This window comes from Ailuropoda melanoleuca, chromosome 2 (genome assembly GCF_002007445.2).
Source record: "Ailuropoda melanoleuca isolate Jingjing chromosome 2, ASM200744v2, whole genome shotgun sequence".
NCBI lineage: Eukaryota > Metazoa > Chordata > Mammalia > Carnivora > Ursidae > Ailuropoda > Ailuropoda melanoleuca.
In genome coordinates, this window is record NC_048219.1 from 86,283,435 (window position 1) to 86,308,834 (window position 25,400).

Here is a 25,400-nt window from a genome sequence, read left to right on the forward strand (position 1 = left end):
AAAGGGGCGGGGGTCGAGGTTGCGGATGTAGTGAGTTGAGTCTGGAGAAACCTGTGGGGGAGGAGGGGGGCGTCTTTTGCCCACCGCTCTGTGAGCGGTGGGCAGAGACCGCAGCATCTCTCTATTTTTTAGAGGTTGTGTCCCAAGCAGTGCTCGGAGGGGCTAAATGAGGAGATGGGACGGTCCCAAGGTCTTGGGATGAAGGGGCTTTGGAGGGGCGAGATGGAGAGCTAAATAAGGGCATTCAGGTTGAGTTTGGTGGGGTCTGTAAGATCCCGGCGGTGGATAGAAAGGTAAAGAGGACTTTGCAGGCCAGTGACTTGTTGAAGGGTGAGGGGAAGTGAAAGCTAAGAAGCATGTATGAGTAGTAAAGGGCTCCAGTAGGTGAGGTGGTGATGTCTAGGTCACTGAGTCATTGTGGGGGTCGTGGACACACCAGTGATTTCCAAAGTGGAACCCTGGTCTTGACCTTTGAAAGTTGCAAAGACTATTAAGATGTCACTGGTTAGTTTTGAGTGAGCCTGGTGAAATGGAGATATCCTAAGGAAAACAACAGCAGGGTTGGTTATTATGTTCAGAGGGAAGGGCCAGAGGCCTGTAATATTGTCGCTGGGGGCCTTACCTGAAGCCTTCCAAGCCTGAAGGAGGAGGCCTCAAATCTTTCCTCCAGGGGCCCTGGTCAGTGCTAGAGAGGAGAGACTTAGAGCCTAAATTGCAGTCCAGTTGGGGACTGATAAAGTTAGTAGACAAGGCAGAGAAATGGACGTAAAGTATCCCTTGGTGGAGAGACTCTAAGATGGGATGGAATTGGTGTGAAGTGAGGCTTTGGTTAAGGCAAACATGGATAGATCCCTGGTAGTGACTTTAGTGCGAAAGTGATTTAGTGGCTGTGTAGAGAGATTCATTTGTGTCAGTGATGTGTGGTGAGTTACTAGAATTTGAAATATACAGGAATTAAGTGTTCATTCTTAGACCAGAGATTTGGACTCTTGTGCACAGAGCACAAAATGATGAATCGGAAGTAGGTAGGAAGGATGAATAGTAAAATAGTTGAGAGATGGGGGTTGGGAGGGCAAAAGGATATGGGTGAGTAACAGTCATGTGTGGGTTAAGAACCTTTGACTCTTCGTGGAGATTCTGCAACATGATCGCCCTGTTGATTTTGGTTTTTGTCTTGATACTAGTGATTTGGGAAATTTTAGCAAGGAATTAAAGTTACTGTGAATAATGTTTTGGTCCTAAGTACAAATTTAAGAAAGACATCTTTACTAACTATTGAAAAAAGACTCAAGCTATTGAAGACAGAGATGAGTTAATAAAAGGAGAAGTTAGATGATGTAAGGATGCTTTGAAGAATGAGGATTCCTCTAATTCGTGGTCTGAACAACAAGAGAAAATTTAAGGCAAAGTTGGGGCAGGGGTAACATTTCATAGTCTTAGGACCGAGGATCTAATGGTATTGAACCATTATAATATTATTTTGTAGTAACAGTGTTGAAAGTAAGATGATAATAGTTCCACAGGGTATGGTAGGTATCCACAAGATATGGTAGGTATCCCCATTTAGTAGGAAGTTGACTAAAAGACGAAGGAACAATTCCACACTGTTCTCCTTAGAAGGCAAATTGTATGTAGCATGGCTTTTGAGCTCAGGATCCCTGACCTGGATTTTTAGATGACTAGCATAGGTGAAAAAGTACTTATGTCTATTGGAATTTATTCTATGGAATATTTGCCCCATTGCGTTCAGAAGTATCTGCTTTTGTGAATCAAAAGAAAATGCTTTCTGGTTTATATGGGGTAAAAAAAAAAAAGTACAGAGGTTTCACAAGCATTATAATCAACTAAATATTTGATCATGGTGACTTGGTATAGGGGTTAGAGCCTTGAACTTGGAATCAGGAAACTGGTTCTCCCATTGACTTATGGGACTTTGAACCAATCTTTCATATTTATTCTCCAGTTCCCTGTTTATGAAGTGGTGATACCAGTGCCCTGGACGCTCATAACCCATTGCAGTGCTTAACAAGTGAATGTCTATCTGCAAAGTGCTTTGAACACTTCTGAGAATGAGAGATGATGTTGCCCAACTTTTTCCTCACTTCTAAAGGATTACTCTCTCAGGAACAGACCAAATTCAGCCTTTGTAACAATTATGGCAGCACTGTTGATCAAGAAACAAAAAGGAGTACCTTCTGCATCTGTCTTCTTCTCTTGTGTGGGTCTTGGTTTTCTACTGATTTTGAAAGGTGATACCTCTTCCCCATTTAGTAGGAAGTTAGCCATAGTGATGACAATTGTTGGAATGTAAGAAAAGGTCCCCGTGGAAGAGTAGAAATATACATGCTGTGAATGCTCACCTAGGCTGATGCCCACCCTAAATTTGAGTGACCTTGAACGTGTTACTTGGCTTCGTGGTGGCTTAATTTTCTTCCAACTATGAAGTAATATTGGCGGAATAACTTACTTGTCTGTCTGCTTTGGTGACTATGATGTTAGAATTTATAGGAACTTTATTTGTTCTAGAACAACTTTATTTGTTCTTAACCTCCTATGTCCTACATACCCCTTTGGCGACCTAATGAAGTGTAGGACCTCTTTCGAGAATTGTGTTTTTAAAATGCATAAAATAGAACACGTAGACTTACAAGTGACATGGAAACAGTTAGCAAAATATTAAGCAATTATGATACAGTAATTTCTATGCTGCTTTCTAACACATTAAATAACAGAGTGTAGCTGCGGATCTCACCATACTGTAATTTTGAAGTAAGGATGAGTGTAAATATTGTGTTGGGATATCTGCAACAAGTGTAATGCCATGTGAAAGTGTCCTGTGGTTTGTTTTGGTGACAGTCACAGGATTGCTAATACTACCTACCACTGCTTGTTCCCTCCCTTCACAATTGAAGGCAGTGCTAACTTTCACTAGAGGTGAGTGAGTACGAATGAAGATGGAAGTTCTCCCCAGTAAGTTCACAGCTGCCACTAAGTCTCTCCACAGACCCCATGTGAGCCAGTGTGTCCCACGTCAAGAACTCTTGCTCTAGACCAACTGATTTTTGAAAGTTAAATTATCTTATGGCCACTTGCATTTTAGGCTTTACAATATTTTTTCAGCATCTCTGTCATGCTGAATACAAGGGCATAAAGAAGATATGAAATAAAAGTTCATTTTGCTACCTCTTTGTGACTGTTCTCGGTTGTGGAGAAAGTTAGAAACTGATTAGCACGAGGGTTTTGTGTCTGGTGGTTTTGCTTTTCTAATAAACAACCCCGGCTTCAATGGGATGGATTTGGGCTGCACTGCTCCATCATCTTGCATTTTGAGTTTTAGTGGTTTTGCCTTCCTTCCCCATTTTGACCTAATTATTTTCTCACTGCTCCTTCCAAATACTGTTTTGGCCACAGAGCATTGGAGAATGGGTGGTTTTCTTTGCAATCGGTGTGAATTGGGATATGAACTTCTCTATTCTTCTCATCCCTATAGGACTGAATGTGGGGCTAGCTGGTGTCACTCCACTTTGACCTAAAAATTCCCTTCTGTTCGGGAGGCAGAGATCATTCTTGGAAAGTTCTTCTGTGTCCCAATGTAGAAGAGAGAGCAGAGTGGACATCTCGAAAGGTAAAGAACCTGATGACGAACATAGGACTTCTGTGATTCAATCTGAGTATTTTGGATTTTTGTTTATGTTTCTGTAGGGTCTCTTGTAAGTTAAAATGATATTTGTTCATTATTGTGGCAGTTCCCAAGGCACAGATCATCAAGTTAAATGCAAGTCAAAAGTGTAAGCGTAGTTACCTTCCATTTTTCTGTGTGAGCAGGGACTTCCGCAATAGCTCACCTCACGGGAAAGGCAGGTGGTGGGAAGTTAAACAGGTATTTAGCATGTCTTCATAGGTTTGTGTAAATGCGAGGCAAGGATAGCAAAACTTAAGCTCCAAGCTCGTTATAATCCCTGGATCACCCAGCATTTCTTGAGTTTCTTCTGGGTGTTGGGTGCTGAGATGATGACCCTTTCCCTAGGGGGCTCTCTGTCTCCACATAACAGGGAAACAGTTTTTTAAGTGTTATAATAGCATTGTGACTATAATGCTATAAGGGCCCCAGAGGACATTCCTAGGGACAGTTGGAGATCAAGGAGAATTTGACAAAGAAGAGACATTTGTGCTGAAATTTTGCTTTGGGTGGCCATTATTCTAAATGATAGAAATTCATTTTTGAATGCTTAACTTTTGTCAAGCCTCTTTAGTTTCATATAAGTTACTTGCTTGCTTAAGGTTAGTTAGCTTGAAGGACAATAGAGGCATTCTGACCCTTGGCGTATGAAAACATACTCGAGTATTTTGTATGGACCGAGGTTTTCTGTGCATGCGCATGTGCGCTGTATAGTTATCTTTTCTCCACACGTTGGGGAAAGATTGGCTCTTCCTGTTGTGTACTTTTGCTGAGAGGAAGCCTATTAGGAGTTGGCATGCCAGAAGTTAAGAATGAGCTCGGAATGGAATCCTGCGGCCTTTTAGTTCCACATTCTAAGTTTGATACTCTGCCTTTTATGGAGTAGCGGTCATAGCATAGAAATGAACTTTGTTAAACATGACATAGTTGTAATAAATTGACTCCTTAGAGCAGGAAAGTGGGAAAGGATCATTGAAGGAATTGAAATTGGAACTGTAGAGGTGATTCTGAGCTTAGTCAGATTAATCTGTGAATTTATTTACAACTTTGTGGCAACCTTATAGAGTCTCCTTTGAAAGATTCTGAAATAATTTGGCCTTAGGACAATCTGAAACTTGGTTCTGCCTTGCAATTTCAAAACTATAAAATCTGGGCAAAGGGGGAGGCTCAGGGTTATAATTCTGTTTTACGAGGACTAATGCCAGAAATTGTCCTGCTTGACCAGTAGCTTGTTTATTGACTTATCCGGCCCTGTTCAGTGTAGCGTTTTGCACACAGTAGGCACTCAGTCACAGGAAATCATTTGGTTGGGTTGTTCAGCCCCACATTCTCCCAAAAACCTGTGAAAATACCTTTCCTTGCTGAGTGCTTGCCGTGTAGAGTGATGGTTCAGAGTAGGGAGGACTGTGATTGAGCTCACTCCGTGAATTCAACAGCACGCCTACAGTTTTGTCTCTTTCTCCTTCCCAGTCAGCTCCAATTCTCTGTACTAACGAGGAATGGGCAGAAGCAAAAATGTAAGGGCTTTTTTTCCTACTAACTGCCCAGAACTTTAGAAAGTAGAAACATTGATTTTATTTGCCCTTGGTATTTCCCAGTATCTGAAAATAAAATGTGCAGTTGGGGAGGAAGGAAAGTCACAGGGGTCTTGAGATGTCTACGGACTGGATAATATACTCTTTAAAAATTGGAAGTTGATTCCCTTTACATGGGAGATGACAACTGCCTCTTAATCTACCATTCTAGAATACATAGAAAATCTGGTCTTTTCTTAAGATATTCAGTAACAAGATGTATAGTTGATTTTTTTTAATCCATTTAGACGTTTTTCTTCTTTATCCTCATGCAGGTGAGGGCACCTTTGAGAAGGGGGTTCCCGGACTCCTCCAACCCCTCACCTCCAGGATGAGCACTGCAGTATCGTGACCCTTGGGGTTTTGGTGAGTAGCCTGATGGATCGTAGCAGGAGAGACCCTGGCTGGCTTAGAAAGATGATCTTGGGGAAAAGCTTCCACTTTTATTTCTTGAGCAAATACTATGTGCCAGGTGCTATAGTAAGTGCTAGGAATACAGGGATGGACAAATCACTCTTGGAACCTGCCTTCCCTTTCTGAGGAAGGAATGCTGAAGCCAGGATTTTACTGATTCAGCGAAAATACTCAAGCTCAATATGCAGGGTTGAGGTGAGGAGAGACTTCTCAAGATTGACGCCCGTGTTTGTGGCATGAGCAACTGCGTGCTATTTACTACAGTGTGGAAGACCGAAGGACAAATACCTTTGGGGAGAGAGTCTGTCTGGAGATGAAGAATTCCTCTCCCGTCTTGTCGAGTTTGAGACATCCAGGGAGATGTCAGGGTGCCATTTGTGTGTGCAGGTCCACAGGGCAGAAGCTGAGCTGGGAATGGGAAACTGGGAGTTGTTGGCATGGAGGCAGCTTACAGGATGAGAAGAGAAGAGGCCCCAGGGTAGAGTCCCCAGGACTTCTGAGTTGTAGAGATTGAATAGAGAAGGAGCCAGCACAGGGGGCAGACAGAGAGTGACTAGAGAGGTGGGAAGAAATCTAGGAAAGTGTGGCACCATGGAAACCAAAAGAAGAGAGTTTCAAGAAGGAAGCAGTCATCTGGCAGACTAAGAGATGGAGTAAGATGAGGTTAGAACAGTGGCCAGTGGTGACTTTAACCAAAATAATGGTTTCTGTGATCCGGGTGGGGGTAGGGAGTGGAAGTGGGTTTAAAATGGTGAAAGAGTGAACTGCAAGTAAGGAAGTGAAGACCCTGTGTCTTGTCAGTTAGGGAGAAATTTGGCCCCAAAAAGGAATAATGACATGCTAGAGCTGGGCTTTGTTTTCCTGTAATTTTTTTGTTTTTTTCTCAGTGCTGGAAGAGACTTCCCCATGTCTGAGTGGTGATTGGAAATATGCAGGAAATGGCAGGGAAGGCCAAAGGAGAGAGTGAGAGCTCTCAGAAAGCTGGAAGGCATGGGGCCTAGACCACCCGTGGTGGGACTGACCTTTGGGGAAAAGTGGGTTGTTTTGTCTGTTTCAGTAATAGAGAAGAAGGAGGGGGCAGGTACTATGAAAATAGGTTTGCAGATTTGGTGGTGAGCATGTCCCGTCCTGCCTGGTGACTTCTCTTCTTGTTGAGTCCTGGGCAAGACCATGCACTGAGAGAGGGGAGGGCGGGAAGGAAGGGGACAGTTGGAGACGAACAAGACATGAAATGACGTTCGGCAGGAGAAGCAAGTGAGCTGCTAGAGAAGGGTAGTCCCCCTGGTAGTAGTTCGCCCGCACGCCGATGCGGTGCTGCTAAGCACTTCATTCCGTGCACTGGCTCCCCTTGCTCGCCAAGTCCCCGTCTTGACAGGCACCAGAGTGGTGAAGAGCACAGCCAGGGTGCCTGGCCCCGCGCCAGCTCGCCCATGTACTGGGGTATGGCTACCTCAGGGATGACCCACCTTGCTCGGGCGAGCGGCTAAACATTTCAGAGGCTCAGTTTCCTCATCTCTCAAGTGGGGAGAGTAGGAGTACCTGGCTCCTGGCGCTGTGGTCAGTGAGTTAGTATGTAGGGACAGTGCTTAAAAGAGTGCCTGACACCTAGTTAGGAAGAATTTTAAATTGTATCTCAGAAGAAAAGGGAGAAGCATTGAATAAATACATCTTAAAATTAGGAGCTTACTTTATAGGGCAGGAAAGAATCGGTGTGTGGCTGTAATGAAGAATCTTCTGGGGAAGAGCTTTTCCAGTCCTTAAGGTAAACAGTTGAGCAGCACCCTGCAAGTGTAGACGCCAGAGAGCCTGATTTGAGTCTCTGGAACTATATAAGACGCTTGGAGGATTTTCTTTGCTCATCCAAGGCTAAGGCTAGGGTGACTTGCTTCAACTCCCCTAGATCAGAGGTTGAAACCCTGGCTTTCGTTCCCCAGTTCTCAGTGAGGCCACATGCTTGTCTCGGCCTCCTGTGCTGTCTCTCCACCCGCAAAGTCATGGTAAGGAGGTGGCTGCAAGGAGGGCAAACCTGGGAGAAGCCACGCCCACCGTTGCTGTGCGCTCCCGCTGCTCGTTTGCACAGTGCCTGTTGATCAAGCTGGAGCAACTCGCGAGAACAAGAGACTGTCTGTAGGAGTTCTTTGAAATCAAAGTGTTGTATGCTGACAGTATTACTAGAAATAATCATTGCTACTGGCTCATCTGAAGTGCCTGGCGGATTGAGGCGATTTGATAGTTGTAATATGTTCAGTGTTCCTTTGGAAAAAGAGTGCAACACAATGCCAGGTGTTTCTGTTCTGGGAGAAGCTGGGTAAGTCACAGAGGGTCCAACCACATCTTAGTACATCATGCTGACTATTATAGACAAGCCAGAGAACTTTAAAACAAGATTCTTGCCTTCAAAGAACATAGCCTTCGTTGGGAGATAAAACATACACATAGAACTACTCAGTATGACATATGGTTGAGTGCTAGGATGCGTGATGCAGATGGAAAGTACCAGAAGTTACAGAAGGGGACTACCTACGTGGTAACTGCTTTTCTAGTTCCTGAGGTAAATGTTTTCTGATGGCTTTGTCCATGCAAGATTCATTTGCTACTTCTGTTTTACCAGTGATTCCTGATGTGTAGTGAGAGGTTACAAAATGGTTTATGATCACGTATGTCGAACTTGACAACCATGATCAATTTTATAGTTTAAACTGAAAAAAAAAAAGGTAAAGGTGGTGGGGGATAAAAATACAACTTTAAATGTAATCAAGACCAAATGATTTTTAGGATGTTTTCGCCTAAGGTCGGCATAGAAACATTCCATAACATTTTATTCTAGTTCTTTTTCCTGACTTCATCACTTAAAAAGAAAAAAACATAATCGGTGAACTGAGAACTTCCATAAATTCCTTTCAGTGTCTCAGGTAAACTAGCTGCTACTGTTGCAAATTTCCAAATGAAGAAATAAGCATTTAACACTTGACAGTGATCCTACTCAGTGTCAAAACCTGGAATAGAGCTCTCAGTCTTGGTCCAGTTCTGGAGTCTCTCAAGGGGTGTGTGAGCTGGAACACCTGAGCTCCCTCTAACTCCCTTTGATCCTTCAGCCACGAATCCTCCATCTTGTCTCCTCCTCCTTTGGTCCTGTACCCCAGCAGCAAGATAGCAGAAGGTGGAGAGGGACCTGAGGGGACAGTGCTTACGAGAAAACCATGTTGGACCTATCCTGGAAGGAGAAGGGACTGAAAGTGTCTCTTGGTTTTCCCTGTACTGGTCTGGGCTTCCTTAAGGAAAAGGCTTTCTCATTTGTTCTCTGGCTAGGTTTGGGAATATTTTCTTGACCTTTATGCTTCAAATTAGCCTTGCAAATTGGCTCAGAAAATATCTTAGCTTTCAAAGATGTTCTTTTACCTTCAGCATTATGGATCATTCCCATGCTCACCCATGCCTGCGGTCCCTGTCATTGAACAGTGAGAACACAAGACACATTCTTGGCATAATTTAATAGAAAGATCATGGAAGTCAGGGGGCAGAACTGATTGTACTTGGTGTTGGCTCAGTCACTGATGTCAGAAGTCCCTCCTCCAGTGGCTCTCCACCGCAAAGGCCTGAGAATATAAACATAGGTTAATTTGTTTCGTGGTTTGGAATTGGGATGGGTTAGTTACATTTCAGTGCCATTGTTTGCCGTCCGAGGCTAAACACCATATAGTTGCCCTGGATTTGGAGTACCCTGTGGGTTCCAAGCATTGTTTTGAGAGAAGAAAAACCCAAGTGTTTGACGGGTTTGTATTTGGAGGTAGAGAAATGTAAGGGAGACTATATGGCTGAAGATAAAATGTTTTTCTCATCTGCCTGGTACATGATGCTTGGTGGGAGGCTTGTGTGCTTGGCAGGAAGTCTTGTCACTCTTAGCTGCCTTAGCACCAGAGCGTGAACACCACCGTTCCTTTAACCCCGTCAGAGGCTGAGGAGTGATCTAGCTGCTGCATCGTTGGCTAGTGCTGCTTCACCTTTGATCCTGTTGTAAGGGTGTTTTATGTCTTTTTGTGTTTTTGCTCCCAACTTTTTTTGGGTGGCCTTTTCCCATAGTGCGCCCTGGAGATGCGAGATTTTCCTTTGGCAGCAGGAGGCACACACCCAGAGAATGCTGGAGCTGCAAGGGGAAAGGACCCACTTCCACAGCAGAGAAAAACAAAGAGGAAAAAGGCGTACAGGTGGCCAGCGCTAAGGGACGCACCCAGCAAGCAGTGGGCCACGGCCACTGCCCTCAGCAGCTGTGTCTGCTGCTGCCCGAGAGGACCTCGGTGAGCCCGTCCCTGTTTGTGACTGCAAGCTCAGGATTTCAATCAATGCATTCCAGTAACCCTAAAGTGAAGAACTCTCCGTCAGGAAACACACAGAGGTAAGGGCTGGGGCCTGCCCAGCTGCCCTTGGGGGTGTCCTAGGTGGACCGCAAGCACTCATTGAGGGAGCATCGTGTTGAAGTGGAAGCAGATGAGACCCGAGTGGGGAAAGGAAGAGAAAACAGACAAGTAAATAGGGATAGAGTAGTAAACAGGCTACAGTGCAGTCAGACTTTCTGTTAGTTTTCCACTGGTACGCTTCTGCCGTTATTCTCTGACTGTACTCTTTAGCACCGCTCCCCCCTCCCCCCTCCCCAGAGCACGAAGAAGGGACCCTAGAGTCCACCCAATACAATGTACTAACCCTGGCACATGAGGAAACCGAGGCCTGGGAGGTGAGGAGGCCTAGGGTCCTAGGATGCCAGCACCAACCCCCGGCCCCCCGCTGTGAAGCCTTTTCTAGTGTTCCACAGTACTTAAATTGATATTTTTTAAAGAATTTTTCCTCATCCCTTGGGGCACCAGTGAGTGTATGTGCCCTGGTGTGTGATACTGCTTGTTGGAGGGAGGGCTTCGTATCTGGGAGGGTTTCCCTAACCTGCCACTCACCAGCGGGTTTCCTCTCACGCCCTCTGGGTCCTGCTCGTATTTTCCAGCAGGGAAACTAAGCTCTCGTTACAGCTGTTCCTTGTCCTCAGCCGCGGGGTGGGTAGTATTTTGATCTTAACGATGCCTGTTTGTTTACTCTGAGCTAGTCTTAGTGTGAGAGTCACTTCTCTATGTACATAGAAACCATTGTCCTTTATTGACAGAAGCCCTAGAGATGGGTCCCCATGTGACTCGAGGGTTTCTGAGACCTGGCAGGCCACTCTGCCTGAGCCTCCTCTCGGTTAGCGCCAAGATGGGAGTGGGGTTGGCGGGAGCGAGGAAGGAACTGAGGTGAAAGGTGGAATGGCTGCTTAGTCCTCTGCGTCTCCTTATCCTACTCTAGAAACTGCTTCTCCCTGATTTGGGCTGACCAGCTGTATCCGGCATCTGATCTCCCTTTATTATTTGTCTCTTTTAGTAGCCCTAAGTCAAAGCAGGAGGTGATGGTTCGTCCCCCTACAGTGATGTCCCCATCTGGAAACCCCCAGCTGGATTCCAAATTCTCCAATCAGGGTAAACAGGGGGGCTCAGCCAGCCAATCCCAGCCATCCCCCTGTGACTCCAAGAGTGGGGGCCATACCCCTAAAGCACTCCCTGGCCCAGGTGGGAGCATGGGGCTGAAGAATGGGGCTGGAAATGGTGCCAAGGGCAAGGGGAAAAGGGAGCGAAGTATTTCCGCCGACTCCTTTGATCAGAGAGATCCTGGGACTCCAAACGATGACTCTGACATTAAAGGTATGTCTATAAGATCTTTGAGACTCAGAGGGAAGTAGGTGTTCCCAAGGGAAGGCCTCTGGCATTGGTGGGTGCCGGAGAGCCTCGCAGCAGCCAGGTGGGGAGAGTAGGTGTCAGGCTCAGGAGCTGCCGCAGCCGATTCAGACGAGCTGTTTCTCCTCCTTTTCCTGCTCACCGAAGAGTGGTTTGGAACCACCTTGTGGAGGAGTTCTTGCTGTTGTTCTTGAGGAGGATGCACGTGTTTCGGGGCTTATGGCAGGATGTTCCACGGTCCTCACCACGTTCTTACGGCTGTTTCTGGCCGTCAGCATCAAGCTCAGTCTGCCAGTGGCCCACACTGGAGCAGTTTTCCTGGCATCTCCTCTTCTCGGTCAGATTAACCCTCTCAGGCTTGGGTCCTGTGCTCTCTGGCCACTACCTTGCCAGAGCTGTAGGCACGAGAGGAGGCGCTGGCACTGGTGGGGGTTTGTCACCGCTGATTCCCGCGTGGCAGGACTGAGCGACTACCTGGGGTAGAAACAGCGGAGGCGGCAGAATAGAGCCAGCCGGGGAGACTACGGGGCCAGCGGCTGTGGCTTCCGTTGTTTTTCCTCCTAGTATAAAACCAAAGATCTTAACCATAGGCCAGAGCATGAAGTCGCATTCCAGGAGTGGAAGTGTGACCCCTTCCCCCACCAACCCAAATTAGAAATGAAAACCTGGGTGATTGCTGCCCTGTCTTTCTGTCCTTACTCAGGTATTTGTGGGAGGCCTGTCAGGAGTGCCAGCACTGTGCTGGGTGCTAGGGGGCATGTTCAGCAAGGTGTAGTTGCTGTCCCCAAGAATTTGAGTGCACCCCGACGGCAGATCATTAAACAGTTACAATAAAGTATGATAAATGCTGAAATCAGAGGATATGGGGGCTAAGGGTTCAACTCACAGGGGTCCAAGAGGTTCCAAAAGGTTTCCAGGAAGGAGGGACGTTTGCACTAATGTCTGAAGGGTGCGTAATAGAGAAGTAAGGAGATGGGGGGGAAGAGTGCTTTGTAATTCGTCATTTCGGGAAAAGTGTTTTGGAATTTTTATGCGGTGGAGAGGTTTCCTTTTAGCAGGGTACTTCCTCCTTGAAATTCTCAAGGTGGGTTTGTGTTGTGGTGCTGTAAATGCTGGCAGAAGTTTTTTTCTTTCTGTGACACAAGTCTTTTCATTCTTTTAGAATGTAATTCTGCTGACCACATAAAGTCCCAGGATTCCCAGCACACGCCGCACTCGATGACCCCGTCCAATGCTACAGCCCCCAGGTCTTCCACCCCCTCCCATGGCCAGACTACTGCCCCGGAGCCCACACCTGCTCAGAAGACTCCCGCCAAAGTGGTGTACGTGTTTTCTACTGAGATGGCCAATAAGTAAGTTAACGGCTGTGTCTCGCCGTGTGTTTGGACAGCTAAGTTCTTATTCCCACTGAAGATTAATCTTTGTTTTCCCCTCACTGGTGGTATTATCACTTGAAGTTAACAGTACAGAAAAGGGTAAAAGAAAAGAAAATATGAAACGTCCCTACCCTCTCTCCGCAGAGGCAGCCACTGATAATACTTCTTTGGCTTTCCTTCCAGAAAGTTTTTATGCTTATAATATACACATGTATCTTTTTTAAATAACACAAGTAATATGTGTCTATCTTAGAATAATTAGAAGACACACCAAAAAGAAAACTATGCCTAGAATTCATATAGATAACTACTGTGAGTGTTTGGGTACCTGTGTTTCTGGTGGATGGGTCAGCAGATTTTTTAGTGACTGACTTAATTTATAGAAAATGTGAATTACCCTTTATACATACAGAGTGAATTTCCTCCGCCTTAGATTATCATGAGGTGTTGTGAGAGTTCACATTCGTTCTTCATGGTTGGGGTTTTGAACTAGGATTCTATAAAACACCTACCACAGTGTACTGGTTGAAGGAGAAAATCTTGGGGTTTTTTTAATGTCTCTTTCAAGATTTGCTAATGGCTATCGTTGGATTTCAGAAGCCTGGTGGTAAATGATAGACACAGATAATGAAAACCTGTGTTTCTTGATTCTTACTCAACATTTCTGGTGGCTCTACACAGAACCGCCCTCCCTCCCTCTCACAAGTTCAGTGTGGGGTTAAAGTGCTTTGGAATTACAGGTAGTGGAACAGAAGCAAGTCGTAGTGTGTGCCTCTCTTTCTTCTCTGCAGAGCTGCAGAAGCCGTGTTGAAGGGCCAGGTTGAAACTATCGTCTCTTTTCACATCCAGAACATCTCTAACAGCAAGGCAGAGCGAAGCACAGCCCCTCTGGTAGGCCATTTTGGAAGCGGAGTGCGGTTTAAAGGCTCTACGGTGGCCGTAAAGGTGGGAGATGGGGAATGTCACTGACAGCGAGTAGTCTTGATGGTATAAGCTGCATTCCGGGCGTCTCACCTACTCGTGGCATTGCGTGCTTTCAGGCAGATCACGCTGTACTGGCCTTTCCTTTAGCAGGCCGGCATACTGATGGCTTGCTAGGAGAGGAAGACCCAGAGTAAAAAAGGAGTTATATGAAGACCTTCGATTTCATTCATGTTGCCATCTGTGGGAAAACCTGAATTCAGACCCTGGGTACAGGGCAAGTTTTTAAAAACTAACAAATGCTCTTGAGTTAGTTGCGGAATAGAACAGGAATAAGCAAAGCCTCAGTACACAGCACATGCTGATAATACCATAATGAGAGTCTCGGTGACTTCCAAAATGATCCTTACTTCAAAGTGAGAGGACCGTTGAATGCTTTTAATTGCTTGATATTTCCAAAATTATAATAAACGTTAGTCTGTCTCCCGTCTGGAACTTAAGTACCTGCCGTGAACCGCATTAGAAAAAGCACATAGTGGTTGAGTACATGGAGCATTCCACATGGAACCAAAAGCTGTTTCTGTGAATCGCATTGTCAAAGCATCCCACCAAATGCTGTGGGGACATTAAGAGGTTCAAGATGCAGTCCCTGCTTTCAGGAAACATAAAATCCAGTACTGGGTGGGGTCCTCAACATGGGAAAAGTTAAGTGGCAATAAATGAATGAAATGACAATTCAAGATAAAATAGATATTTTTGTCCATGTCATGTATCAGTGAAGTCCCTGTGCATGGACACAACAGAGCTTGGCTTTCCTAGACTTAGAGCATTTCACATTCCTCATACGTCTGTGCTATTCAAGAAGGGTAGAGGATGGACGTACGTAACATTTAAAATGTATGTATATTTTTATTTATACTTAAAATTTTTATACATATGTATATATAACATTTAAATTGCCCTGGAGCACACAGGGAATAGTGCAATGCAAACCAACATTGGATCGACTTAACCACAGATCTTAACTATAGTTTTCACCTCTACTTTTTCTGATACTTAAATGAGTCAGAAAAGGAGTTAAGGATGGAATTGGGAATAATCAAATCACCATTGCTCTCAATCTAGAATCAAAGGTGGCCCTAAACTGCTGCTTCTGTCCTGGTCACATGACTTGAAGACAAAACAACAAACAAAAAAAAGATGGCCAACAATCCCAAACTTAAAATGGCACTGGAAGGAAAATTAAGGTGACCTCCACACTACAACAAAGGAGTCAGGGACACGGAAGACACGGAGAGCATGCCGAGTCATGCACGTTCGGCCAGCCTTTCCCACCCCGGTCTCTGTCTGCAGACATCTGTGCCTGGGTACCTGCAAGGGAAACATTTACATACATACCCACAGAATGTGAACACTCAAAGATAGTCTTTGTGTTTATGCAACACAGACTGTTCGATACAGAGATACACATAATGATTCGTGTACAAATTTGCACACAGGGAAACATTCCAGAGAGCAAGTGGGGAGGTTAGGAAGAGCCTCAGGGGTTTGGAAATACATACTGGATTAAGTGAGCAAGTAGGAATAAATGAACAGCAAAAAAGGGGCCATGCGGCTCGCTGGAGGCTGGCGAAAGACCCCTGAGATGGGGTTTGTAGGCCGGGCCCTTCTGTTCTTCCTCATGACCCTCCCTTCAGCCCCGTCATCAGTGCCAAGGTTCATCCCCAGCACACATACATCCCTCTTCCAGACACTCACAGCATCCGTGTCAACTACTGCAGGGGAGGGTGCTTTCACCAGGACTTAGTGTAGCGTCTGTACTGGTACTTCATAAATAATAATGAGGCTATCCTCCAACCTATAAGAAGGGCAGTCTGCTGCCTGTTGGAAAGAACAGATCAAGAGACACCGTGAGCTAGATAGCCTCAGATTTCTCCGCAGACGCTTCCTGCCTACGGATTATCTTACTACAGTTAATGTACAAATTCTTATCGAATATGGAATCAGTGATCACAAACTGAAAACAGAAACCAGAGCTGTCAGGCCCCCTGGAAACTCAAGGAGAGGAGTACTTTGGTAGTCACCATGCCAGAGGGGACACTGAAACAGAGCGGCCCTACCTGCTTCCTCTGGCTGGTGGAGTACGGAGCTGTAAGTGACAAGTACTTTCTCTTTCAGCTGAAAACATCAGACCTCTTGATTGACAATGAGAAGCCTACTGTACTTTCGGGGAAAAGAAAAAGGTGTTAGGTACAGCCTCCCACATACCAAGAAACTAATCTCTCTTTGAATCAGAAACACACAGTAGACATGTGATATCAAACCTGTTCCTCGAAATAGATACTCAAATGTATTCCCTTTGGCAGAGTGGCTCTCCCCTGGCATGCTTATAAAGTTATTGAAACCTAATCTTCAGCAAGGGAAAGAGGATGCCATTTGATAGTAAAGTGGAAGAAAAAAATCAGAACAGCTCCGTGTCCAGAGTGGGGTTGACCATGGGCAGTTTCTACAGCAAATGTCAGAATAGATTTATGGGACTGGGACAAATCCTTTATAACATGTCTTGCCTTCTTAATTGCCTTTCTGTACAATTTACCAATGATTTCTAAAATCTCGTTTATCCTCAGAACACACAGATATCTGCCCTTCGGAATGATCCGAAACCCCTCCCGCAACAGCCCCCAGCTCCAGCCAACCAGGACCAGAATTCGTCTCAGAACGCCAGACTGCAGCCGACTCCACCCGTTCCGGCACCAGCACCCAAGCCTGCTGCACCCCCGCGTCCCCTGGACCGGGATAGTCCTGGCCTAGAAAACAAACTGATTGCTCCTGTAGGCAGTCCTGCCGGCTCCACACCACTGCCCCCAGACGGTACCGGGCCAAACTCAACACCCAATAACCGAGCAGTGACCCCTGTCTCCCAGGGGAGCAGTAGCTCTTCGGCAGATCCCAAAGCCCCTCCGCCCCCACCGGCGTCCAGTGGCGAGCCCCCCACACTGGGGGAGAACCCCGATGGACTGTCTCAGGAGCAGCTGGAGCATCGGGAGCGCTCCCTACAAACCCTCCGAGATATCCAACGTATGCTTTTCCCCGACGAGAAAGAATTCACGGGAGGACAAAGTGGGGGACCCCAGCAGAATCCTGGGGTACTAGATGGACCTCAGAAAAAACCAGAAGGGCCAATACAGGCCATGATGGCTCAATCCCAAAGCCTAGGGAAGGGCCCCGGGCCCCGGACAGATGTGGGAGCTCCATTTGGCCCTCAAGGACATAGAGAGGTGCCCTTCTCTCCAGATGAAATGGTTCCACCTTCCATGAACTCTCAGGCTGGGCCCATGGGACCCGACCACCTGGACCATATGACCCCCGAGCAGATAGCGTGGCTGAAACTGCAGCAGGAGTTTTACGAGGAGAAGAGGAGGAAGCAGGAGCAAGTGGTGGTGCAGCAGTGCTCCCTCCAGGACATGATGGTCCATCAGCATGGGCCTCGGGGCGTGGTCCGAGGGCCTCCCCCTCCATACCAGATGGCCCCCAGTGAAGGCTGGGGGCCTGGCGGGGCAGAGCCCTTTGCCGATGGGATCAACATGCCCCATTCTCTGCCCCCGAGGGGCATGGCTCCCCACCCCAACATGCCGGGCAGCCAGATGCGCCTCCCTGGATTTGCAGGGATGATCAACTCGGAAATGGAGGGGCCGAACATCCCTAACCCCGCATCTAGACCAGGTCTTTCTGGAGTCAGTTGGCCAGACGATGTGCCAAAAATTGCAGATGGTCGAAACTTCCCGCCTGGCCAGGGTGTCTTCAGTGGTCCTGGCCGAGGCGAGCGCTTCCCAAACCCCCAAGGATTGTCCGAAGAGATGTTCCAACAGCAGCTGGCAGAGAAACAGCTCGGTCTCCCCCCGGGGATGAGCATGGAAGGCATCAGGCCCAGCATGGAGATGAACAGGATGATCCCAGGCTCCCAGCGACACATGGAGCCTGGGAATAATCCCATTTTCCCTCGAATACCTGTTGAGGGCCCTCTGAGTCCCTCCAGGGGTGACTTTCCCAAAGGAATGCCCCCACAGATGGCCCCTGGTCGGGAACTTGAGTTTGGGATGGTTCCTAGTGGGATGAAGGGAGATGTCAGTCTAAACGTCAGCATGGGATCCAACCCTCAGATGATACCTCAGAAGATGAGAGAGGCTGGGGCGGGCCCTGAGGAGATGATGAAATTACGCCCAGCTGGCGCAGACATGCTGCCCGCTCAGCAGAAGATGGTGCCCCTGCCCTTTGGTGAGCACCCCCAGCAAGAGTACGGCATGGGCCCCAGGCCATTCCTTCCCATGTCTCAGGGTCCAGGCAGCAACAGTGGCTTGCGGAATCTCAGAGAACCAATTGGGCCCGACCAAAGGACTAACAGCCGGCTCAGTCATATGCCACCACTACCTCTCAACCCTTCCAGTAACCCCACTAGCCTCAACACTGCTCCTCCAGTTCAGCGTGGCCTGGGGCGGAAGCCCTTGGATATCTCTGTGGCAGGCAGCCAGGTACACTCCCCAGGCATTAACCCTCTGAAATCTCCCACGATGCGCCAAGTCCAGTCACCAATGCTGGGCTCGCCCTCGGGGAACCTCAAGTCCCCCCAGACTCCATCGCAGCTGGCAGGCATGCTGGCGGGCCCAGCTGCTGCTGCTTCCATTAAGTCCCCCCCTGTCTTGGGGTCTGCTGCTGCTTCGCCTGTTCACCTCAAGTCTCCATCACTTCCTGCCCCGTCACCTGGATGGACCTCCTCTCCAAAACCTCCCCTTCAGAGTCCCGGGATCCCTCCAAACCATAAAGCACCCCTCACCATGGCCTCCCCAGCCATGCTGGGCAGTGTAGAGTCAGGTCAGTATGCTCGCATCCTTGCAGTTGCACCTTGTAGCCGGAGATTGCAAAAGCCTGATTTATGTACTTTAAGAAAACTGTCCTAACTAGATTATGCAGCCGGAGGAGGTGGCCTTTGCCCGGAAGGACGTATTCGTGGCCAGGGGCATGATCAGTACTTCCACAGGGTTCCGCGCAAGTGTCCGATCCTGGCAGAGATAGGCGGCTCTTAGCGCAGAATAGGTTTGTCAGATAGGACTGTTCCAAGTAGGGGGAAAACGGGAAGCCTATGTCATTTCGTGGAGTAATTTACATTTGCACAGTGAACACGTGGGGTGAAATAAAATGCCTTGACAGTGGGTAAATGTGGCTTCTTTAAATAGAGACCTGCCCACTTGAAGGGGCTGCCCTCGTGTCCACAGGCTCTGTGTGTGATTCTAAGCAGAAAGGGGAGGCTGCTGAGAGTGGTTCTCATAAATACATGTTGACCACAGAGACAGTTACCCAAACCTTCTCCTTGGTAGACTGCTGTTCTCACAGATCAGGGGCAATTTGTCAGTATTTTCTTCCTAGGAGAAGCTCTCGCTGATGATGGTGGTTTTGTGACTGGGACCGGAGGTGGTCAGTGGAAGATGAGCCCTGAGGTGTAAATACTAGGTCCGTGTTGTCTCTGCTGGTGAGGAACTAGACTCAGAATGAGAGAGAAGATGTATCCGCCCTGCTCAGGCGTCTCTCTCTCAGTTGGGAAGCGGTTCACAAAAGCAGGACAGTGGAACAGCCACCTCGGAACTTTTCAGCTTGGACGTCTTGGTCCTGCAAATCAAGCGCGTGTGCAGGGTGATGCACTTCGCACCTGGGGTCGGGTCGCTGGTCTTGCTCCTCGGCTTACCAAGTCCCCGAGTCGGATTCTGAATTGTGATGGGCAAGGGAGAGATCTGCTGCTTTCATGTTCTTTTCAGGAAGATAGTTGTCCCTAAAGCATGCTTTTCCCAAGCTTGAAGTTCTGTTTCTAGCGCATTCTTGGTGTGTTTTCTTCCCGTCTGCTGCTCTGTCCCTCCGTATCGCGTGCAGTCACCCCTCTGCACACACACACAGCCTGACTGGAAGACTGATGGTTTGTGTCCTGGGTCTAATAACACTGTACTGTTCATCTGTCTCCTTCCTGGCCTTGCTAGTTCATAACCATAGGGCCCAGTAGCCTTCGAGAGGAATCTAATTCCCTGCCCGTTTTTGTTTTATTTTGCTTTGTTCTAGGTGGCCCCCCACCTCCTACAGCCAGCCAGTCTGCCTCTGTGAATATCCCTGGAAGTCTTCCCTCTAGTACACCTTACACCATGCCTCCAGAGCCGACCCTTTCCCAGAACCCGCTATCTATTATGATGTCTCGAATGTCCAAGTTCGCAATGCCCAGTTCCACCCCTTTATACCACGACGCCATCAAGACCGTGGCCAGCTCCGATGACGACTCCCCTCCAGCACGTTCCCCCAACTTGCCATCAATGAACAATATGCCAGGTAAGAAACCAGGAAGCCAGGGCACAGAGCCAGTGTTAGACAGAAGGGAGGCTCCTCGCCTGTGTTTTCGATGGCTGCAGACCTCAACGGGTGGAAGTGGAACGAGTTGAGAAAGAGTACCATCAGTAGAATTAAAGTGTCTTGGCTAGAGGAGGAAAACAAAAGCAATTTTGCATTCCTTTGATTCGGTGTGTTTACTAGAAAGCAGGTTTCCTTAGAGTTCTTACAGTTTCCTTATAGAAGTTCTGATGTTTCTGTGTACCCAGATGGGTTCTTTTTTCCCTTTTGAGGGGGTAGGAGTGGGACGGGGATCCTCCTGGAGCAATACTGAAAGCCGTTTCTTTTTAACATGCTGATCGCAATGCCTTTAGTTCTTAAGTGTTTTTCTGGAAGGGCAGCCTCCAACCACAGGCAGCCACAGGATTTCAGACAGGGGAAAGCCCCCGTTTCCTAGCAAGCACCGTCCTCACCATACTCAGTGGTAAATCTATAGAGAAACCAAATACTTAAGGGTCCCGGAGACTATAGTAGAGCCAACACGCTTTCCTTTTCTGTTACAAACTATCATTTCGTTAACGTTTCATATACCCTAGAGTTTGGAAAGCTCTGTTTGTAAGGCAGTATAAAAAAGATAATGCCAAATGTCAATTGGTAAAGGACTGTTTGGTTTCCTTGTTATTTCTGACTCTTGGACTTGCAGGACTGATTAACCAACCCTCTTTCTCCAAAGAGGAGGATCATACGTAAGTCATTCAGACAAATTTGCTCCTTCTATATTAAACAGTGTCTCCAATGAAGAAGGCTAAATTGGTTTGCATATTAATTTGTAACTTTTCACACAGGAGGCTTTCTTCCTAGTTGTGTTCTTCATGCCCTATGTCATACAGTTTAAGACTCAGAATATATCTTCTTGTAGAGCTGTTGGCTTGTATGCTCCAAAATGTATTTTCATCTTGTCGAGGGCAGGGATTTTGGGTTGTGTGTTTTCCCAGCAGAGTCCCTTGCACATTTGATACACGAAGACTTTGTTGTTGCTGTTGTTAATTGGATTAATTAGAGTTTTTCTAAGTTGCTCTTGGTTAAGGTGATTCCTTTGATATCTTTATTTTTCTAGGCATGGGCATTAATACACAGAATCCTCGAATTTCAGGTCCAAATCCCGTGGTTCCGATGCCAACCCTCAGCCCAATGGGAATGACCCAGCCACTTTCTCACTCCAATCAGATGCCCTCTCCGAATGCCATGGGACCCAACATACCTCCTCATGGGGTCCCAATGGGGCCCGGCTTGATGTCACACAATCCCATCATGGGGCACGGGTCCCAGGAGCCTCCAATGGTACCTCAAGGACGGATGGGTTTCCCCCAGGGCTTCCCTCCAGTACAGTCTCCTCCACAGCAGGTTCCATTCCCTCACAATGGCCCCAGTGGGGGGCAGGGCAACTTCCCAGGAGGTATGGGTTTCCCAGGAGAAGGCCCCCTTGGCCGCCCCAGCACCCTGCCTCAGAGTTCAGCAGATGCAGCACTTTGCAAGCCTGGAGGCCCTGGGGGTCCTGACTCCTTCGCCGTCCTGGGGAACAGCATGCCTTCGGTGTTTACAGACCCAGATCTGCAGGAGGTCATCCGACCTGGAGCCACCGGAATACCAGAGTTCGATCTGTCTCGCATTATTCCATCTGAGAAGCCTAGCCAGACACTGCAATATTTCCCTCGAGGGGAAGTCCCAGGCCGTAAACAGCCCCAGGGTCCTGGACCTGGGTTTTCGCACATGCAGGGGATGATGGGTGAACAAGCCCCCAGAATGGGACTAGCATTACCTGGCATGGGAGGTCCAGGGCCAGTGGGAACACCGGACATCCCTCTTGGTACAGCACCATCCATGCCAGGCCACAACCCAATGAGACCACCAGCCTTTCTCCAGCAAGGCATGATGGGACCTCACCATCGGATGATGTCACCAGCACAATCTACAATGCCCGGCCAGCCCACCCTGATGAGCAATCCAGCTGCTGCCGTGGGCATGATTCCGGGCAAGGATCGGGGGCCTGCGGGGCTCTACACCCACCCTGGGCCTGTGGGCTCTCCAGGCATGATGATGTCCATGCAGGGCATGATGGGACCCCAACAGAACATCATGATCCCCCCACAGATGAGGCCCCGGGGCATGGCCGCTGACGTGGGCATGGGTGGATTTAGCCAAGGACCTGGCAACCCAGGAAACATGATGTTTTAAGCTGCTAAGATTGGATGTGCCGATCCTTGTCAAGATGAGATTCCAGGTCCTGAGAGCTGCTTTGAGGGAGTTCCAGGAGTACTGTTGGTCATGCAATAGGAGAACAGAGACCCGAGGGCTGCTTTGGGGGAGGGGGGAACTCGAGAATGTACGGATTTACCTGAAAACAAATGATTCATTTAATCAACAGGTGTGTTTTTTTTAAGATTTATTTTTTAAAAATTATTTTTGTGGACTTGGGTATCCCATGATGGCACCTACTTTTGGGAATCTGTAGCTGTGCTTTGAGAATTGCCATCGGTCATGTGTTGCACCGTTCTCTGTATGTTTACGTCCTTTGGACTGGCTTCTCCCAGGATTCTTTTCTGGTTTTGTTTTTTGCTTTGGGCTTTATTTTTTTTTGTGTACTGTACTATATTGTAAAAGGGATTTTAGCAGAGACTTTAGTCTTTGGGACAAGAGGAGAACAGGAATGCTGGGCTGTTTACTTTAGGTGGAGAATCCATCTTCAGACCTTTGGACTATTTTCTTTCAACTCCAGTGTATAGAAAAAAAACCAAACTACGACCTCAGAGCAGAGTATTAATGAAAAGCACAAAAAAAGGAACTAAGTTCAGCGAGGGGTGGGGGGAGGGGGGAGATTTTTCTTTTTAAAAATAATGAAGCTTAGGACGTTTGTTTTTCAGTTCGAGTGCTCTCCGGCACTTGTCTGTCTCTCCCAGTCTGCAAACCCACCTTCACGTTTTTCTCTCCGTTCCCCTCCCCCTCCCCATCTCCTTGGTTAAGTGTGTTTCCTTCCCCCCTGCCCCGCCACGGACGACCCCTGCTCTCCTCCTGTTTCCCTTTGGCAGCTGCAATACACGGTGTTATTTGGGGGAAGTAAATCTAAGGAAGCCTCGCCTTCCAGGCTGAGTGTCGTGTCCGGGCTCCGGCTCCGGGAGGGAAAGGCCTGTGCTTGGGATGCTCAGTGGTCTTCTTTTCCCTTTCTCTTCCCCAACACGCCCTTCCCTGCCCACCTTGTTTTATGTTCTCCTTTTATTAGGAATTCCCAAGTGAATTTTATCAATGTGGGAGTGGAACAGATGCTAAAAGCTATCCAGGATTTTGTTTTTGTTTTTAATTTTGTGGTTCCTTCCCTTCCCTCCCCCTCCCATGCGTAAAACGTTCTGTGTAACCTCCATTAAATTTGGTACAAAACCACTCACCAGAGCTGTGGTGTCAGAAAAATAAAATATATTGTTTCTTACAAAATCCAATTGCTTTTTGGTTCATTTGGATTCCTGTTTGCTTAGTACTGGGCACGGTAGCTGCCACGTGACCCAAGAAGCGCAGCCGCTTTGTATCGGGTTGGTGGATGAGGAAGGTTAGGGGAAGCCGACAGAAGTGCCTGCCCAGGTGAGGCACCTTCGCTGCGGAGGAGGAGTAACCGCTCGAAGATTCATCCCGTGCACCTGTCCTACCTCAGTCACGGAAGCCTAGCTGGAGGCCGAGCCGCAGCCCCGCCCCAGTGCTGAAACTTACCTCTAGAGGTAATTAATGGTCTTTACCAGGAATTTCTGTGAGAGCCAATTTAATGGTGTGAAGTAATTAAGGCTGAAGGTATATTTTTAGTCATTTGCATAAGCTCTGAAATGTCCCTGGATCTTGCTAAGGTAAAACATTACTACTGTGCCTGCAAATCACGGTTTTCCACAGTCCGTGGGTTTCGGTCTCCCTTCCCCGGCATCCCCTCTGGGCTCTGCTCAGCCTGGGCTCGGCCCCATCCCACCACACTCCCCCCGCGCAGCAATGTGCATCCTGCGAGGTACCTGTCTGAAGCCCTGGCTGTTGGTGTTTCTGTGCGCTTGGTTTTGTTCTGGCGTGGGTAGTTTTTTGAGTCCTAGGCGTTTTTAGCTGAGTGAGTGGGCGTCTGTGTGCGTGTTTGTTCACAGGTGAGAGAGAAGCGAGGAGTAGCAGGTGCAGAGTCATCTGCAGACAAACTTGCACAAATTGGGCTCTGCTGGTGTTCTACAGTGGGAGTTCTTCCCGTGACTTTCTCTCTCCGACAAGTGTGTTCGAACAAGTGTGTTCGAGAGCCGGTTTCTCTTCCACTGCTGGCGGCCCTGTGGTCTCAGTAGCACCAGAGCCCCAGGCGGCAGAAGCGAGACGACTGTTGCAGCACTGCCCTCACCAGTCACCTCCGGGTGCTGCTCATGCGAATCTTTGAGGGCCTGAGAAGGAGGTGGTAATCATCTCCTTTGCAGATGAGAAAGCGGAGTTCAAGTGTAAGAATTCTGGCACAATCAGATCTGTTCAGATGGTCCTGCATGGTGAAAAGTTTACCTTAGGAGAGTAAAATGAGCGTTTTGTTTCATGAATTTAGCCATATTCCTCGGTTCTCTGGCTTTGAGGTATATGGAAGAGAACAGGGAAACAGCTAAGCGTGGGGAACGGGAAATGAGAGCCCTCAACAAGGAAGGTTGCGACTTGGCATGGGTCCACTGGACTGGCTTCTTGGGTGGCCCCACTCCCTGCTGCACCTAGTATTGCTGTGCTCACTGACAGTGCGTTGTCCCCTTCCTGCTGTCCCTAGGAGGGAGGCGAGGGTGGGCGGGAGCGGGGTGGCCCCTGCTGGGAGAAGCTGGGGATGTGGCACGGCTCGCGCGGCCCCCTGCTGGAGAACGTGCAGCAGTGCAAAGGAGCGGCCCACCACAGAGTAGTTAAGTTTTGAAAAGACTCCTTCATAAATCTTCATTCATTTACGTTGTCAGCGGATACCAACATCATTTCATCACGATGATATCTGATAAACTAAGTTCATTTGGGGTTTAAGCAGAACAATTTCTAATTTACTAAGAATGCTGTGAAATAAAATCACATTTGAGAGACTGGATGCTATTGCATGGAGAACTAATCTTTACAAATTAACAAAAGGTTGATAAAGATATTTCATGTTAACATAATCCTGTGCAAGCCCAGCCAGTCTCCCCCAAATTGGGGGACTGAATGGAGGAAATGCAATAATAATGTGTTACTTCATTTCAGGGCTAAGTGGTGGGGTGTGGATCATAGCATTATTTCTTAAGTACTAGCAAAGAGTATGTTTTCCTAA

At 47.7% G+C, this 25,400-nt stretch overlaps 1 protein-coding gene across 6 annotated transcripts in view; it reads left to right on the forward strand.

Moving 5' to 3' along the window:
• Positions 1 to 22,902, forward strand: part of BCL9 (BCL9 transcription coactivator) — an 83,966-nt gene extending 61,064 nt beyond the window's left edge. For 2 of the 6 annotated variants that reach the window (XM_034642777.1, XM_034642774.1), the window contains exons 2-10: positions 3,491 to 3,625; positions 5,529 to 5,619; positions 9,748 to 10,060; positions 11,068 to 11,384; positions 12,580 to 12,769; positions 13,585 to 13,684; positions 16,342 to 18,583; positions 19,817 to 20,077; positions 21,192 to 22,309. In XM_034642777.1, the coding sequence (XP_034498668.1) occupies positions 10,008 to 10,060; positions 11,068 to 11,384; positions 12,580 to 12,769; positions 13,585 to 13,684; positions 16,342 to 18,583; positions 19,817 to 20,077; positions 21,192 to 22,309 (4,281 nt within the window). In that variant the 5' untranslated portion in view covers positions 3,491 to 3,625; positions 5,529 to 5,619; positions 9,748 to 10,007. Of the gene's footprint in view, positions 1 to 2,005; positions 2,219 to 3,490; positions 3,626 to 5,528; positions 5,620 to 9,747; positions 10,061 to 11,067; positions 11,385 to 12,579; positions 12,770 to 13,584; positions 13,685 to 16,341; positions 18,584 to 19,816; positions 20,078 to 21,191 lie in introns of those variants that run through there. The other 4 variants (XM_034642768.1, XM_011231467.3, XM_002924549.4 and 1 more) reach the window with 4 other exon arrangements.
• Positions 22,903 to 25,400: the final 2,498 nt, after the last annotated feature.